The sequence below is a fragment of the Peromyscus leucopus genome, chromosome 12 (assembly GCF_004664715.2).
Source record: "Peromyscus leucopus breed LL Stock chromosome 12, UCI_PerLeu_2.1, whole genome shotgun sequence".
Taxonomy (NCBI): Eukaryota; Metazoa; Chordata; class Mammalia; order Rodentia; family Cricetidae; genus Peromyscus; species Peromyscus leucopus.
The window spans coordinates 65,526,145-65,544,550 of NC_051073.1; the positions used below are offsets into that span (position 1 = coordinate 65,526,145).

The following is an 18,406-nucleotide window of genomic DNA, read 5'->3' on the forward strand; positions in this document are numbered from 1 at the left end:
TTGAGGACGGCCTTGAAGTCTAAAGATGTATGCCTTCTGTGTTACAGTCACAGTTGTAGTTAACTTTGCTGTGCCTTTACAGAAAAAGAAAGACATTTCAGTAATAGTTGATAGACCTTTATGAGTTTGGAGAAGAATGTCACAGTAGTTACGATAGGTTACTACTATGACATATATAATAGACTATGATTGACATGATCTCACTGTAGAGTTCCTACTAATTGACACGAACATCCTAAAGGTATCTCTGAACATTCCCTTTTTACTATTTACAGAGTGTATCAGGAGGGAAGACATAAGTATGAAGAAACTTAAAGATACTGACATTTGAGAACACTGAGGATTAGAATGTTGAATATTTTAAAGTTAAGCTTTTTGTACTAACATTTGGCCAAAGTTATCCAAATGATTGTTATTGTTATTAATTTCAAAGGCAAATGTGTTTCAGTTTTTAAGCAGGTTTAAGTATCATTTTGAAGGTGTCATTCTTGGGGAAAAACAAGATTATAGCCTGGCAAAGTGCTATGAAAACACTCTTAAACGTTCACAATTGCTATTCTAGATCCTGAGTAACCTGGGAGACTTTCAGTTTCTCTTCATTGACCTGGCAATCATTTTGGTAGTGGTATTTACAAGTAAGTATTTAGCTAATTTTCATGAGTTCAAAGCATATGAAAATTTGAAATTATTTATTAAGTTTTGGTAAATTTGTATCAGCTATTATAAGTAGCTTATCCTGCTCCAGTTTTCCTGTGTATGTTTTATTACTGGTTGTTTATATTTTGCCTAATCTGTTTTCTAGACTGGAAGTGAGTTATAATCCTGACTCATAAATTTTATGTATTTTTTTTTTTTTGTCTCTTTTTTTTAAACCTTCAGAATGAATTTCTTTGCACCACAGAGGCCATCAAATACTAACTGCTTACAGTCCCCTTCTTGCTCGATTAGTAAATGAGGAGAGGATCCTTTGTCAGCCAGTATGGATTTGATCCTTGGTGCATTATCTTACTTTCTTTTTTTCTTCTCTACTGAAGTAGATTTTTCTTTCATACAGTATGTCCCAAACACAGTTTGCCCTACTTCCACTGCTAGCTCCCTCCCACCTCTCCTCTCCCCCACATTCATTCCCACTCCATTTCCTTTTCAGAAAAGAGCAGGCTTCCACAGGACAGCAGCCAAACAAGACAAAACAAGATATAATAAAGCCCTTTATTAGGCTGGACAAGGCAGCCCAAGAGGAGGAAAAGATTCTCAAGAGCAGACAAAAGAATCAGAGATACCCCCACTCCACCTCTTAGGAGTCCCACAAAAGCACCAAGCTAACAGCCATAACCTATATGCAGAGGACCTGGTGCAGACCAATCCTTACCGTTTCAGTCTCTGTGAGCCCATGTAGCCCTGCTTAGTTGATTTGGTGGGCCATGTTGTCCTGGTGTCCTCCATCCCACAACTTTTCCTTCCCCTTTTACTTGGGGTTCACCCATCCCTGAGGGGAGGGACCTTCAGTTTAGACTCACTCTGTATAATGTCTGGCTGTGGGTCTCTGCACCCACTCCCATCTGCTGCCAGAGGAAGCCTCTCTGATGGAGACTGGACAAACCATGAGTATTGCTAGCAGAATATCATTCAGGGATCATTTCATTTCATTGGTCATGTTTGGTCCTACTGTAGGTTCCTGGGCTATCAAGTCTCCAGTTTCTGGCCATCCAAGTAGTGTTGGGCATGGGCTCCCTTCTTGTGGCATGGGCCTTAAGTTGGATCAGTCATTGGTTGGCTGGCCACTCCCACATATTTTGTGCAACAATTGCCCCAGCACATCTTGCAGGTAGGACAGACTGTAGGTGGAGGGTTTTGTGGCTGGAGTGGTGTCCAGGTTTCTCTTTCTGCAGCCTACAGAGTACCTTCTCATGTCACAGAGACTAGACTGTCAGGATGAAAGCTCCAAACCTGCACCATCTCATCCTCTCTATGTTCAGTGACCTGAGTAGAAGTTGTCCTCAGCAGAGGGGCCCTGTTACCAGTTTTGAAAGGGCAACCTCCTGTCCTAGCATCAGCTTAGGTATTTAGGGATCTCCACAGGATCTCCTCAGCCAACAACTCAACCAAAGATGGCCAATTCAGACTTCATATATCCATTACCAGGAGTCCTCACTGGGGTCACTCTGACAGATTCTAGGAAGTTTCCACTGCACCAGGTTTCCCCACCACCCCTTAAATGCTTTCCAGTTCCAGCTGTCTCTCCTCGAACTCTCTTCCTCCACCCCATCTTCCCTCTCTACCTGATCACTCTGGCTCCCTGCTCCTACCTTCTGCCCATAAAATCTGCTCTATTTCTCCCTCCCAGGGAGATTCATGCCCCCCACCCCCATCCTCATAGCCTTCTTTACCTAACCTCTCTGAGCCTGTGGATTATAGCTTGATTATCATTTACTTAACAACTGATATCCACTTACAGATGAATACACACCATATTTATCTTTCTGGGTCTGGGTTACTACCTCACTCAGGGTGATTTTTTTTTTTTCTAGTTCCATCTAGAAACAAACACCCAGGCTGTGCAAATTTCATGATGTCATTTTGTTTTACGCCTCTGAGTAATACTCCATTGTCTTTTATGTACCCCATTTTCTTTTATCTATTCAGTTGAGGGACATCTAGGTTGTTTCCAGTTTCTGGTTATTGTGAATAAAGCCATAATGAGCATAGTTGATTAAGTCTCCTTGTGGTATGATGGAGCATACTTTGGGTATATGCCAAAGAGTAGTCTATACAGATTTAACTCAGTCCCTATCAAAATGCCAACACAATTCTTTACAAACCTTGAAAGATTAATTCTTAACTTCATATGAAAACAAAAACCCAGGATAGCCAAAACAGTTGGCTGAATGAAAAGGAATTGCTCGAGCTATCACTGACCCTTATGTCGAGTTGTACTACAGAGCTAAAGTAATAACAATTGTGTGGGATTGGCATAAAAACAGACATATGCTGATCAATGGAATTGAATCAAAGACCTAGACAGTCGTAAGTCCACATACCTATGGACAGCTTTTTGGTAAAGAAGCCAGAAACACAGATTGTAATAAAGAAAGCATCTTCAACAAATGGTACTGGTCAAACTGGATGTCTATGTGTAAAACAATGCAAGTGGATTTGTATTTATCTCCCTGCACAAATCTCAGTCCAAGTGGATCTCAATATAAAACGGATATACTGAACCTGATAGAAGAGAAAGCGGGAAAACAGCACTGGATGAATTGTCACAGTAGACAACTTGCTGAACAGTACACCAGTAGTGCAGGAAATCACCAAAATAAATGGACCTCATAACACTGCAAAGTTTCCGTAAGGCAAAGACACTGTCAGTTGGACAAAGAGACACCCTATGCAATGGGATTTTTTTTTTTAACCAATTCTACATCTGATAGGTGTTTAATACCCAAAATATATAAAGAACTCAAGAAATTAGATATTATAAAACCAAATAATCCAATTCTCAATAGAGGAATTTCAAATGGCTGAGAAACAAAATGTTCGACATCCTTAGCTATCAGGGAAATGCAAATCAAACCTACTTTGAGATTCCATCTTATAGATGTCAGATTGGCTAAAATCAGTAACATAAGTGACAGCTCATGCTGGTGAGGATATTGAGCAAGGGGAACACTTCTCTATTGCTGTTGGGAGTGTAAATTTGTATAGCCACTCAGTATGGCAGTTCCTCAAATCAGACTACCTGTAATTACTGTATTTCTTTCTTTTCTCCCCTATGCCTTGGTTTGTGGGCCCCACCCCCCATATTTTTTTTGTGGTACTTGGCACCATTTTTTTAAAAGTAACTTTTCAATAATGAACTGGAAAAATATTCTGAGTAACAAACGTCATCGGTTCTAATGGAGCATGCTCACTTCCATATACTCTTTAGTCCTCATTATTATTTTTATATTTTTATTTTATGTACTTCAGTGTGTGCCTTCATGTGTGTGTATGTGCACCATGAATGTGCCTGGTGCCCATGGAGTGGGAAGAAGGTACTGGATCTCCTGGAACTGGAATTAATGGATGATGTGATTATTGAAAAGCTGGGAACTGAACTTGACAAGAGCAGCAAGTGCTCTTTAACCACTGAGCCATCTCTCCAGTCTTTAGAGGACAACCTGAGTTAACAATGCTAAAGCTGGATTTGCCTGACCTATGTTCTTTAAACTCAGGCTATGTTTTTTTTTTTGTTTTGTTTTTTTGTTTTTTTTTTTTTTAAATAGAATTATTTATTATGTATACAGTGTTCTGCCTGCAGGCCAAAGAAGGCACCAAATCTCATTATAGATGGTTGTGAGCCATCATGTGGTTGCTGGGAATTGAACTCAGGACCTCTGGGAGAGCAGCCAGTGTTCTTAACCTCTGAGCCATCTCTCCAGCCCCAGGCTATGCAGTTTTGAAGGGATAATACAAGGCTGATGTGTCCTTACAGATTCATCGTGTGCAGAGACACAATGTTAGTTTCACTAGTGTTAGTGATACTAACACCAAGATAAATAATTATTATGGTGTATGACCTGTTAAATTAATAGGAATTCACAAGTCTGTCCATACTGGAAAATCAATAAGTACTTGGGAAGTAAGTGAAAGCTGTTGTTTTAAGGAACTTGCTAATTAATATGTTATTAATTAATAATAATACATTTGACCAAGAAGAGATTTTATGAAGATAATTTTATATTTTATGAAGATAATTCTTTGTGGACAGCTGTCTTGTGCACTGTCAGATACACAGGTAAACTAATGGTTACTGCATATCTTCCATGCTGCCAAAATCCCAACTGCTAGAAGTAGAGCCCTTGTCAAATCTTTTCTGGGGGTGCTAAAATTACCTCTGATGAGAATTATGGAGTTAAAAATGCTTAATAGATGATAACTAGTTAATGGATAAACAAAATTCTGATAGTGTCAGTGTAACTTTTGACATTAATTATCAAAAGGTAAACAGGAACTTTATAGAGGAAAACTTGGTAGATCCCACATGTTATCACTTGCCTAATTCTGCTTTGTTACTGTTCTGTTCATACTGCTTCAGACGGTACTAGTAATTTCTTTAAAGGGAAAGCAATTGACTGACTGGGCTTCTATCTCCATGTTTTTGTTACACTATGCTATGGCATACATGGTATGACTTGCACTTATGATCCTCCTGCCTCAGCCTCCCCAGTGCTGGATTACAAGGGTGCCCCACCACACGTTGGTTTACAGTTATTATTTTTACTGGTACTAGTGTTTCCCATGAATTTCAGCAAAAAGGTAACTTCTAGAAGCATTTTTGAAATAAGAATAATTTTTTTTCCTCTTACAGATTATTTAAATGTGTATGACATCTGGCTTAAGTGTTTAGAAAATACTTAATGGACAAAACCAGAATCTTAAAAGTTTTATTTGCAGTCAATTTTATTATTTCTTTCTTAGTGGGGAATTTAGACAACAGCTTTTTGTTCTTTCCTTTCAAATACAGTGAGTTTAAATCCCGCCTGGAAGGAACTTGTGGCACAGAGACCACCTTCGGGCCTTATATCCGGGGCACTCCTCTTCTCTGTCTTGTCTCAGATTGTCATCTGCGTTGGATTTCAGTCGCTGGGCTTTTTCTGGGTCAAGCAGTATAAAGTTTGTGATCCGTACTCAGAGTGAGTTGATCAATCCATCATAAAAATTTGTGTAGGATGAATGTAAAAAGATGAGCCTTGAAATGTGTATAGAACTTGCCTGCAGCTTGCTTTAAATACCTAATAATTTTTTCCTTTTTGTCATGGTAACTTCTGTCTTTAGGAGAGTGTCTCAGTTTTCTGTTAAGTCAATACCACAGACCAAGTTATTAAGAAAAGAGACTTATCTCCTGGCTGAGAAATAACATGGACTGTCTTTTTTGATGGAGGTGTTCCTAGGCAGTACAAGACAGCACACAATGAGAGACCTATTTAAACTGGGTTTTATAACAGACCTTTTCTCATATGCCCCATTCACCTGTGAATTACATAAATGGATTAATCCACTCATGGGGGCAAAACCCTAATCACTCAGTCTCTTCTTTTAGTATCTCAATGGGGATTAAATCTGTGCCTAAACTTTACAGGGGACAGTTCTAAGACTGTAGTAGAAGGTTTACAGGCAAAGTTCTTCTCATTTCCTGGATGTGACCTTAGTATCACTTGATCAATTTGCCTTGGAGACTTGCTCATCTGTAAAATGAGAAAATTGGTATCAATGTCTAAGAGGTATAATGTCATACATCCAGCTTTTCTACCCCAAGTTGAAGAATTAAATTTCTGAAAAGAATATTATGTGTTTTGTTTTTTGGGTTTTTGTCTTGTTTTGGTTTTTGGTTCTTTTCAAGACAGGGTTTCTTGTGTAGCTTTGCACCTTTCTTGGAGCTTGCTCTGTAGACCAGGCTGGCCTTGAACTCACAGAGATCCGCCTGTCTCTGCCTCCGGAGTGCTGGGATTAAAGGCGTGTGCCACCATCACCTGGCAGTATTATGTGTTTATTTGTGAAGTGCTTTTACTGTTAAAAAACTGTGATGACTCAATTAAATGTGAATAATTTTGTCAACTCTTCAGTTACGAATATTTTACTTTACTCTGTTGAGATTATCATTGAAATTTTTAGAAAATTTAAAAATATTACTGTTTCGTATGTATATAGGCATTGCCCATGAAAAGGAATGGGCAAAATTATCTTGAGTCTTTCCAGAGTCCATTTACACAGAGGCATAACATTTATCAATGTTCATTGCTGTAACATTACTAATTGTGTATGTCCAACAACATTAAGCCGTAACTAAAAACATCGGTTGTTATCTTGGTGCCAGTGCTTCGGCCAGACATTAGCACAAGTCTTCCTACTTAGCCCTTATGGCATAACCCCCAGAGAAGTGCGAATCCCAGGTGAAGAAGTGGTGTCAGTGTGTTAAATAGATACTATATCCCCCGTTATCATGGGTTGATGCTAAAAGTGGGAGCACTAAAGGCAGACCTGTGGCCCATTTACATTCAATGTACTAAAATTACAAAAATTACAAAAAATTATTTGATTATAATTTTAGTTGATTGGAATATCTAGAAAAAGGGGAAAGAAAAGAAGAAACAACTTTTCTGCCTGTCCTCTGTGTTGCTGCTGTTGCGTCTTTTGCTATAAATAGCATTGTACTTTTTGTATTGTGATTTAAGGCTTCTATATAACACTGGTCTCTTGGGAAGATGCTGCTGCATTCCTAATAGACTCTTTGTGTGTTCCAGTGTGTGTAATACAACAAGAAGCGCGTGTTGGAACTCGTCACATTTGTTCAATGGAACTGAACTCGATACATGTAAAATACAAAATTATGAAAATACCACAGTGTTTTTTATCTCCAGTTTCCAGTACCTCACAGTGGCGGTTGCCTTTTCAAAAGGAAAACCATTCAGGCAACCTTGCTACAAGAATTGTAAGTATTACATCATGATTCTACTTAGCTACATAGTCAGACCCTGCCTCAAAAATAAATTCATACATACATATATACATACATACAGGAATAAAATCAATGAAGACTTTTAACTGGTAACCTCTTCACAGATGGACAAGATTTTAGTGCTTTGAATGTTTGCTGTCCTCTCTTCACTTTCATGAGCATTCCTATGCCTAAGATTAAAAATGAAAGTGACAGCTGATTTGCATAGCCTCTTACTTGGCCCTTTCCTTTCTGTGAGTAAGTCCAGAGAATTAGAATTGGGATCAGGAACCTGTAGGAGGCTCTCAGGCAGACAGTGGGTATGTTTTCCTTTTGGCTATTCGACACAGTACCAGCTGCTTTTTTCTTTTAAACTGTTGTGGTCAGTGTCTCTGGAATTCCTAATTTTTAGTTACCTTTGCTTCCTACCACAAAAGTGGCCAATGGCATAGAGGTCTGTGTCTGTTTTATAGATAATAACATAAATGACAAAAATTAGACCTTATAGACAAAACTTGGTGTTACATGTTAGTTGCTAGCTTTGAAAAATTGAAAGCGGGACCAGTGAGATGGCTTAGCAGGTAAAGGCTCTTGTCCTGCCTGAAAAGCTTGACCTAAGTTCAGTCCTTGGAACCGACATAAAAGTGTAAGGAGAGACTCATCTACATGGAGATGGTCTGTGACTTCCACATATGGGCCATGGCACATATGCCCATTCACACATACAGTAACCATTTTTAAAGTTGCAAACATGAGTTGATGTGGCTTTTGCTATCATGGAGCAAATGGCAGATATTCTTGTGGCCATGAAAAGATGCCATTGTTCCAGTTCAAATGCTGGGTCTAGATTTTAGACATCACAGAAGTAATAATCATTAGACTCTCATTCTGAAGCTGAGCATTTCCACATTCACTATCCAAGTTTGGCCTCATGTGTTTGAACAGGTAACACTGAAACTTGTTTTTTCTAATTATTCATGTTACTGTGTAACTGTGTAATAGCTACACTGAGACCCACTAGAACCAGGCTGTGGTGTTTAAACAGGACCTTTAGTTTATATGTCACTCTAATTTGTAAAACTAAAGTTCATGTACTAAAAGGTGAACCTTTGGGGGAGGGGAGCCTTTTTTAGAGGAAGGGAGTGGCGTTAATATTAAGGGCTTAAACCTAAGGACTCACCACAAGCTAGGTAGGTACTGTACCATTGAATTACAGCACCAACTCTCACCCCGTTCGTTCATTTGTTCACTCATTCATTCATTCATTCATTCTGGTAAGGTCTCGTGCAGCTCAGACTGCATAACCGAGATTACCCTGAGCTTCTGATCTCCTGCCTCAACTTGAGTGCTAGGATTGCAGGTGTTTGCCCCACACCCAGTTTATGTAGCACTAAGGGTCCTACCCTGGGTGTAATACATGCTAGGTAAAGCATTCTTCCAAATGAGCCTCAGCCCCATCCCTTCCCTAATTTTTTTTTGAATTAACATTGTATGTGGAGGACAGAGGACAACTTTGTGGAGTCAGCTTTCTCCTTCCACCTTTACATGGGTGTCAGGAACTAGGCTCAGGTCACCTTGCTTGTGTGGCAAGTGCCTTTGCCTGCTGAGGGGGGGGGGGGGCTTTTTTTTTTTTTTTTTTTTTTTTTTTTTTTTTTTTTAAATCTTTTGAGACAGAGTCTTACTTAGTTTTCTTGGCAGATTCTGTACTTCAATTCTCCTGCCTCACTCTCCTGAATGCTAAGGTTGCAGGTACAGTGCACTGTGTCCGTTTATTTTTTTCTCTTTTTAGTTACAAAGAGAACTGGTCCTCTGGTTGTTTTCCCATAGGAAAATTAACTGTATTGTTGTAAGGAAATATACTCTACCCTATCTGTACTTAGATTGTTGAGAAAGAGATAGATAGATAGATAGATAGATAGATAGATAGATAGACGGACTGATTGATTGAGTGAATCACTCCAAGCAGGGAGTTGTTGCTAGGGCTAAACAGAGAAACCCTGTCTTGAAACCCCATCTCCCCCGCCCCCCCCCCCAAATAAATCTATTACATGATTTGGGAAACTTCAAATTTATCTTCTTGTTTAGCTTCCAATTGATGTCAATAAATGATAACCACTTTATTGTTGACAATGACACTGATTTCTTTTAAATGTTCTGAAATAGTTGAGCAGAAATATAATCCTAAAACTCCTTCATGCAGTAGAGTGTATAGCGGAACCGACGTAGTTAGTTGTCCATATACATCTGCGAGTTTTCCTTCACCCTGTTTTCCTGTCAGTGATGGACATTGCCATTGGAATTCTGGGAACAATTCTTTGCTAGGACCATTCATGTGTTCGCTAATCTAATCAATGTAATATATTACATTTACTTTGAGTTTGTGTTTGTTGCTGTAATTAATATCAGGCTTAGGTGTCAGAGGCAGCCTCTCCTGATTGGTACATTCCCTCCTTTCTGGTTTATTTTCATTTTAAAATGAAACCTACTTTCAGTCTAGCTACACATTTTTAAGCGTAGCACAGTTAGGTGTGCACTGCTGTGCTTGGCCATGCTTCCATTTCAAGTACCATGATGATGGATACTTAGTGAAGTCCTAACTGTCATTTCTCACTAGATGGAGCGTCTTTGTTTGAGGCAGGGTCTTAACGTAGCTGAGGGGTGTTGAACGTCTGACCGTCCACCTCCCAGGTTGTGGTATTACAGGTGTGAGCCACCATCCTGGCCATTTCAGCTTCTGTTAGAGTGTTGCTTGGCCCTTGTAGTTTTTGTTGGTAAAATCTATCCTCTGTCTTTGTCTGAGAAGATGTTAGTATTGAACGGTCGGCATCTCTAGTTCAGAGGCTGCCTATATTTTTCATGTTTAGTTGTCATGCCTTAATTGGTGGGAAGAGTTCAGATAACTTAGCCCTACAAAATAAGGTTGCCTTTTAGAGACAGGTGACTGAGTGAAAGAAAAGAGATCGATAGCTAAGTCCGAAGATGGCAGTTACTGTGGGGAAGGAAACAGGACTAAGAGCATTAAGAGAAGAGTGTACTATGGACAAACCATAGGCGAATGTGTTTGCTCTCTGTATTATTTTGAGTTATCTAGAGGGAATAGGCTGGAAATCCTTTTTTTCAAAAAGATTTGTGTTACAGTAAGTTGGGACATGATTAATGGGCTTTACATATTTTTCCTTTGGAAAACACTGAGACAGTATGTTGCTGTCCAATTTAGGCTAGCCTCAAGCTTTTTGGCCTTGAACTGGTGATCTTCCTGTCCCAGTCCCCCAAATCTTGGGATTGTAGACATGTACCGCCAAACTAACTTATTTTCAGATTGATTTCTAAAAGGCTGTCCTGGTACTTACTCATTATGTGGAAGTTCAAGGTCATCCTTGAATATTTGAACCTCCCATCCCACCTCCTGAGTATTGGAATTACAGGAATGTTCCACCATGGCCTGCTCTTTAATTTACATTTTTGAGTATTTAAAAGTATCTACTAAAAAAAAAAAAATACTTTTGTTATAACACTATAGCCCTATTTTAGGCGGAAAGATTTGACTTTTAACTCAGTTTCTAACTTAACCCTGTGGGCCCACCCTGCAGTCACCAGCAGCTTGTAATGCTCTGGTACGGGGCTCTAGTGAAGAGGGTTTGCACTCTAACAGGACTGCTGAATGCTCACTCACTGACCGTCCTAAGAGGACCCAGGAGCTGAGCGTAACCTACTAGACATTCCTACCTCTCTCACCTGAGTACTGGATTTTCCATTCTTGAAGTCTTCAATGATTTTCAAAAAAAAATGTTTTTATGCTTATTACATAAAATAAAGCCATGTGACATCTACCTTTTTTTTTTTTTTTTTTTTTTTTGGTTTTTTGAGACAGGGTTTCTCTGTGTAGCTTTGCGCCTTTCCTGGAACTTACTTGGTAGCCCAGGCTGGCCTCGAACTCACAGAGATCTGCCTGCCTCTGCCTCCCAGTGCTGGATTAAAGGCGTGCACCACCACCACCGCCCGGCGACATCTACCTTTTTTGAATAGTACTTAAGACTTATTTTTAAGTGTCTGTCTGTATGTCTGTGTTAATTGTATGCAGTGCTCACGGAGGCCAGAAAAGGGCATTAGAGTCTCTGGAGCTGGAGTTAGATGCAGTTGTGCGCTACCAGACGTGGGTGTTGGGAGCAGAACTATGTGTCTTGTAGAGGAGCAGCAAGTGCTCAACTGCTTGAGTCTCCCAGCCCGCAGGAGCTCTTTATCTCCAGGCTAGTGGAGGTTAGCGTTTTTCCTCTCCTGGAAATCTGGGGCAGATTTTTAAAAGTCAGACCTGGTTATATTTACCAAAACATGTTTTGGTAAATATAACAACTTTCTTAGCTAAGGAATATATTAGGAACAGTTATTAAATGTTGTAAGATTTGAAAAGTTTCTGATATGGGTTATGTCTTTAGTGAATTGAAACTTCAATCATCAGTCCATTCTGATTCACTCCTCTTCTGAGATAGATCTCATCTCCCTCTGCTTTCCAGGCCTGTGCCATCATACCTGCCTAGGACTATTTCCTTTAGTTTTTTCTTTTTCTCCCCATTTTATCTGTTTGTAGTTGTGTAGTTCCAACCAGCACTTTCTTTAACTGCCGTAATAGCTTTCAGATAACTAGTATGTATTAATTTAGTTGTACTTGTGCAGTAGAATTGGGGCAGGGGAATCACTTGATCAGGGTCTCACTGTATTTCTGGTGGCTGGGAACTCAGATCTGTCTGTGTCTGCAATGCTGAGATTAAAGCATGTGCTACCATTATCTGACATACATTTAAGGTTGACGCCAATAGACTTTAGATGTCTCTAATGAATCTTTTGTGGGGTTGCAGAATGTCTTACACTGTAGGAAATAACAACATATGCTTTTTCTATTTCATCAACACGTAGAAGTATTTCAGCCAAATCTTGACGTAATTAGATGCTTCTTGATGTTTGGCACTTTTTCATTTAAAGAAAATGCCTAATTTAATTGTTTACTTTCTTTTCCAGATTTTTTTGTTATATCTGTGATTATTTTGTATGTTTTCATATTATTCATCATGTTGCATCCAGTTGCTCTCTGTTGACCAGGTTCTTGAGGTAAGGCTTAGCATTTCATTTATTACTTGTGTCGTGGTTGATAGGAACCGGGGTAACAGTAAATGACATTAATGGAAAGTGACATTGTAGTATTATGTGGGATGTAAACAGCTAAAGAATACTTCTGGTCTTTGATACTGAAGATTAAACTTCCTCCATTTATCTTTCCCAGTATTGCTTCTTTCCCTTTGTCTAAGATATAGTTATAGTTACTAAAAGATGCTCTAAAAGAAATAACATAATTAAAATAGATTTTATTGATTATATCTGATTAGTTCATTGGTACATCTTTTCCCATGTGTCTTCAGTGGTACTTCTGTCATCTCTCAGTTCCCAACGCATAAAGTTTGTGAGTTTCATCCTGTTAGGAGCTTTGGTTGGTTGGTTGGTTGATTATTCAAGACAAGGTTTCTCTGTAGCTTTGGAGCCTGCCCTGGAACTCACTCTTAGTGTTTTATAAAAAAAATACTTATTTTGTATGTGTGAGTGGTTTGCCTGCATGTATGTGTACATGTATGTACATGTATGTGTACATGTATGCACATGTAGGCGCACTACATGTATGCAGTGCCCACAGAGACCAGAAGAGGGAGCCAGATCAGCCAGCACTGGAGTTAGAGACAGTTTTGAGCTGTTGTGTGGGTGCTGGAACTGAACCGGGTCCTCTGCAAGAGCAGCCAATGCCCTTAACCGTTGAGCCCTCTCTCCAGCCCTGTGTACATATTTTAAACTAGCTTACAAAGAGGGTTCCCTAAGTTTTTCCTGAGCTCACCCCTACTCCCTCTTGAACCCTGCTTAACTACTAATGTTCTTTCCCTCTACTTTTTTTCCCCCCACAGCTGAGGACCGAACCCAGGGTCCTGCGCTTGCTAAATCCCCAACCCCTCCCTCTACTTTTATATTACGTGTGTGCCACTGTTGTGTCGTGTCCGTGTCCGTCGTCGTCCGTCTCCGTGGCGCCGCTTTCTTTTCTCTCCTATATGTCCTTTTTAGCTTCCTGACTCCATCTAAAAGTTTGAAGTTTCTGGGCCTAGGTTCCTGCACTTAGCCTAGTTTCTAGTTCCATCCATCTTCTGCAGATTATTTACTTTTACTTGTCTTTACAGCTGACTACATTCCATTGTTAGTGTGTGGCATTTTCTTTACCCGTTCATCACTCGATGAGCATCTAGACTGACTCCGTTCGTAGCTGTTGTAACTAGAACGGTGGTGAGTGTGGCTGTGTAAATATCCCTGGAGTAGGAGATAAAATCATTGGCGGTCTCCAGGAGTGGTATTGCTGAGATCATGGTAATTCAGTTGTTTTTGGTTTTTTTGAGACAGGGTTTCTCTGTGTAGTTTTGGTGCCTGTCCTAAATCTCGCCCTATAGACCAGGCTGGCCTCCCGAGTGCTGGGATTAAAGGTGTGCGCCACCACCACCCGGTGGTAATTCAGTTTTTTAAGCTTCTTAGAAACCCCTGGTTTCCATGGTGGCTGTGCCAATTCACACTCCCACCAACAGTGGATTAAGGGTTCTTTCTCATATTTTCACCAGCATTTGGTAACATTTGTTTTCTTGATGCTAGCCACCCTGGCTAGGTAAAATGGAATCTCAAAGCAGTTTGGGTTGGTTTTCACAGTGGCTACTGGTGTTGAATACTTTTAAATGTTTATTTGCCTTTTTGTCTTTTTTTTTTTTTTTTTTTTTTTGAGAACTCACTGCTCAGTACCCTCCCCCCCCTTATTTTTGTTTGGGGTGGTACTGTTTTCTTACTGTTTAGTTTCTTGAATTCTTTGTATATTCTATATACTAATCTTCTTTTGGCTGTATACCTGGCAAAGGGTTTTTTTTAATTTATTTTTTTACCCATTCTATAGGAGGCTTCTTCAGTGGGTTGACAGGGTTTTGGTTGGTGGTGGTTTTACTGTACAGAAGCTTTTTAATTTCATGCATCCTATTTGCTATTGATCTTACTTCCTGCCTGAGCAGTCAGAGTCCTATTCACAAATTCCTTCCCTGTGCCAATATCTTAATGTGTACTATAGCTTTTTCTTGAAGCAGTTTCAGAGTTTCAGCTCTTGTGCTGAGGTTCTTTATCCGTTTGGAGTTGAGATAAGGAACTAGTTTCAGTCTGCGTTTTGGTCTTCAGTTTTCCCGTCACATTTTTTGAAAATGCTCTCTTTTCTCCACTGTGTGCTTCTGGCATCCTTGTTGAAAATGGAGTTGCTGTCGTTGTGTGGACTCTGAGCAGATCCTCTCTTCTAGCCTATTGCTCTCCGTGTCTGAGGTGGTGGTAGGGTTTGCCAGTACCATGCTGCTCTTTTTACTGTGGCTCTTCACCATAACCTGACATCAGTTGTGGTTATACTTTGATCACGTGGAGTCTTGTTCTTCCTTGGGGGGGGGGGCGTCTGCCAACACCAGAGCCAGCAGAGTGCCAATCGGTGTTAGGCAAGAAGGAATTCTGGTTCGGCACTGCTCAGTAGACAGCGTTGCTTCAAACCTTGAGAGTCTGACACCAGGCAGTTGGTTCGGGCATGTTTAAGCACAGCATAATTTGGGGGAAAGTTCCCTTGCAGTAATGAACCCAATCCCATGTGTACAATAAAACTTAAGACACGATTACATCAAAACTCTTTATAAAGTACGAGTGGCATTTTCCGTAAAGCTAGGTTCTGTAGATTAACTGGGAAAAGCTGGCTCCAGGTAAACAGCTCACGATAAGGGTTTGGGAGAGGAAACACTATGTAGCACTATAGAGATAAATGTAAGAGTCCTGGAGGTCTGAGAGCACTGCGCCAGCATCATCAGTTCAGCCTTTTGTGAGGACTTCCATCTCCTTTCAGGGCCGAAAGGTGGAAATCAAATTGGCACATGTAGGGGAGGTCACAGAGTAAGAAGTGTAGTAGTTAAGAGCCATGGGGCCCAGCTCGCTTTCCAACACCCCGCTCTTGGTGTAACTAAACTACCCTAGCAGAACGTACATTCATCCTTCCTTGGAAATGGAATTCCTGTAAAGTCATCGCTCAGAAAGACCCCCTTACCCTAACGCTGATATTGGGACCACACTGCCCCAGGAGTATGGAAGAGTGACAGACCTTACCCAAACCACAGAACTGAGGTTTGAAGAGCAGTGTCTGGGTGTGTTCATGGGTTTCATTGAGAGATTTAGTTCAGCGTTTTAAACACATATTCTGCTCACCTCCATACACTCTGTTACCTAGCATAGCTGATGTACTGAAACTGCCCTGACCAAGGTCATTACCACCTTAGTAGTTCCATCCAGGGGGTGTGTCTGAAGTTTCTTCCTGAGCCTTTCTTCGGTTCTTGAAGTACTGACCCTCATAACCCGGCCAGTGTTTTCAAACGTCTTCCACTTAGACTGCAGTGCTTTCTTCCTCTGGCTTTTCCTGCCTGCGTGGTCCTCACTCTGGGTCCCCGGTGTGGGTCAGTTCTCTGGTCGGGTCTCTCTCTTCACTAGTACTCAAATGATCTCCTTGTAGTCAGGGTTTGCTTATAGTTGACATCAGTAAGTTCAAGACTGTTCAGTCTGTACCCCAGGTGAGCTGTGGACCTGAATTCGAAGTGACAGCAGTTCTCCAATGGAGCATTTGAAAAAGCTAACTTTGAGGTTGAACTAGCTCAGGGGGATAAGAGTGTTTGCTGGACCCAAGTTCAAACCCCAGAACCCACATAAAACACTGGATCACAGGAAACAACTGACATCCTCCTCTGGCCTCCTGTGTGCACCTAAGTGTGTGCACACATCACACATACAGCATCTAGATGCTAAGGCTTAAAGCTAAATGTATTGGCTGGGTCCCAGCACTCGGGAGGCTGAGGCAGGCGGATCTCTGAGTTCGAGGCCAGCCTGGTCTACAGAGCAACATCCAGGACAGCACCAAAATTACACAGAGAAACCCTGTCTCGAAAAATTAAAAAAAAAAAAAAAAAAAACAAAACTAAATGTATCGTGTTCTCTTTCCATTTTGTTGGTTCTCTTGATCCTACCTCTTTTTAAAGTGTTTTTGTCTTGTGGCTTCTTTGTTTTATTTTTGCCATTGTTCAAGTTTCCTTCCCTATTCTGGAGATTATTCTATCCTTACTTCAGGTTCATTGGTCCTGGTCTGGTTTGGCCTTCTGGCATCTCTTGCAGTCTCCTCATCTCAAACTTGCTGGACCAATATTGTGTTGTTGATGTGAAGTTCATTAGGTCATCTCACGCCTGGGCCTCCTAGCATCTTGCTAACTGAACGGATCTTTTAGGTCGTAGAGAGCAATCGGATTTTAGTTGGATATGATGGCACGTGCTTGTCTAGCTGCTTGGAGGCTTAATTAAGTAGGTAGAAGTCAACTTGAGGTTTGACCAGCATTAAATGAGTGTCGTCTCAAGGCGTATTTTTAACTGTGTGTGTGTTTAGAGAACGTGCACAATTAAAAATACACCTTGAGGCCAGACGAGGACATTGAATCCCTTGGAGCTGGAGTTAACAGGTGGTTGTTAGCTAGCAGATCTGGATGCTAGGAACTGGAGTTAGAGCCTTTGGAAGCACAAGCTCCTAACCACTGAGCCATTGATCTAACCTCTGCCTCATTTTTGAAAGACAGATTTTTATTTTAAAAATACAGACTTGTTAGACATGTATAATACTGTAGATTAGAGCATGGACTTTTGAGTCTCTTTAAGATTTAATGCTGAGTTCAGTCACTTTTTAAATTATGAGATAGACTTTTATTGTGTGAAAAGATACATGCTTTGTGGTATTATTGAAAATTAAATGGATAAAGTGTATGAATATAAGTACGTAATAGGATTCCAGTAAACTCAGATTTTTTTTGTTTGTTTATTTATTTATTTATTTATTTATTTTTTTTTAGAAAAGTCTCTAGTATCCCATTCTGGTTGAACCCACTAAGTGCCTGAGGGTGCCTGAACTCATGATCTTTTTTTTTTTTTTTTTTTTTTTTTTTTTTTTTTTTTTTTTTTTTCTAACTCATTGTAGGTGCCTGAACTCACAAGATCGCTTCTCTCCCCGATGCTGGATTAAGCATGCCCACACTGCCCTCATGATCTTCTTTTATCTACCTCCCAAGTACTGGGATTACAGGCATGTGCTACCTACCATGCCTAACTTCATAAAACCATGATGTAATACTGTAATATCAATTAAGAGTAACTAAAAATTTTTTTGTCTTCTAGATTGTGTGTGTACCCTACCAGTGGCGTATACATATGCTTATCATTGTTCTTATCAATGCCTTCGTGTCTATCATGGTCGAGGTAAGCAAGCACTCAGCTTTGGGATTCTTGGGTGATTTAAAGGTGCTGGTGATGATAGTGGTGGGGAGAACAGGTATATTATTTATTATACAGAAACCCACTCTCTTAATACATTTTAGGCAAATTCTTTTAGCTTCCCGATCAGACCTTTCTGTAGTTCTGTCAAGAGATTTGATGGAGTTGTATTCATGAACATAGGCGGCATAGGTAGTAAGGTAGCAAAAATGAGTGGTGAGTAGAAAGAGAAGTAGGTATCCAGCAGCTCCCTGAACCGCCTGTGTTCCCTAATGGAAAGCAGCAGCAGAGTGTACCGCTTAAGAAGAAAATAGCCTTCGGGGCAGTGTCTCTAAAAGGAACTCGTAAGTTCTCAAGCTTCTCTTTATACCAGTGTAAGAAACAGACAAGACAGCGGTAAAGTTGTGATGTTTAAGGACTGTATAGTGGAGGCTTTTGAAAGTATGTGTTTATTTTAGTGATAATTCTAGATTGAGAAATGATGCTGAAATTCAGCTATCCCAGAAAGATAGCTTGGATTTAAATTGAGATGTGAGCATGAATATTTGTAGC

The 18,406-nt window shown here is 40.2% G+C and overlaps 1 protein-coding gene across 1 annotated transcript in view; it reads left to right on the forward strand.

Annotated features, from left to right (window-relative positions):
• Atp13a3 (ATPase 13A3) overlaps positions 1 to 18,406 on the forward strand; it is an 86,616-nt gene that overhangs the window by 58,035 nt on the left and 10,175 nt on the right. Inside the window, 6 exon segments of the mRNA XM_028861218.2 lie at positions 563 to 635; positions 5,504 to 5,672; positions 7,281 to 7,468; positions 12,488 to 12,555; positions 12,557 to 12,577; positions 17,759 to 17,839. Coding sequence (XP_028717051.1) covers positions 563 to 635; positions 5,504 to 5,672; positions 7,281 to 7,468; positions 12,488 to 12,555; positions 12,557 to 12,577; positions 17,759 to 17,839 — 600 coding nt within the window.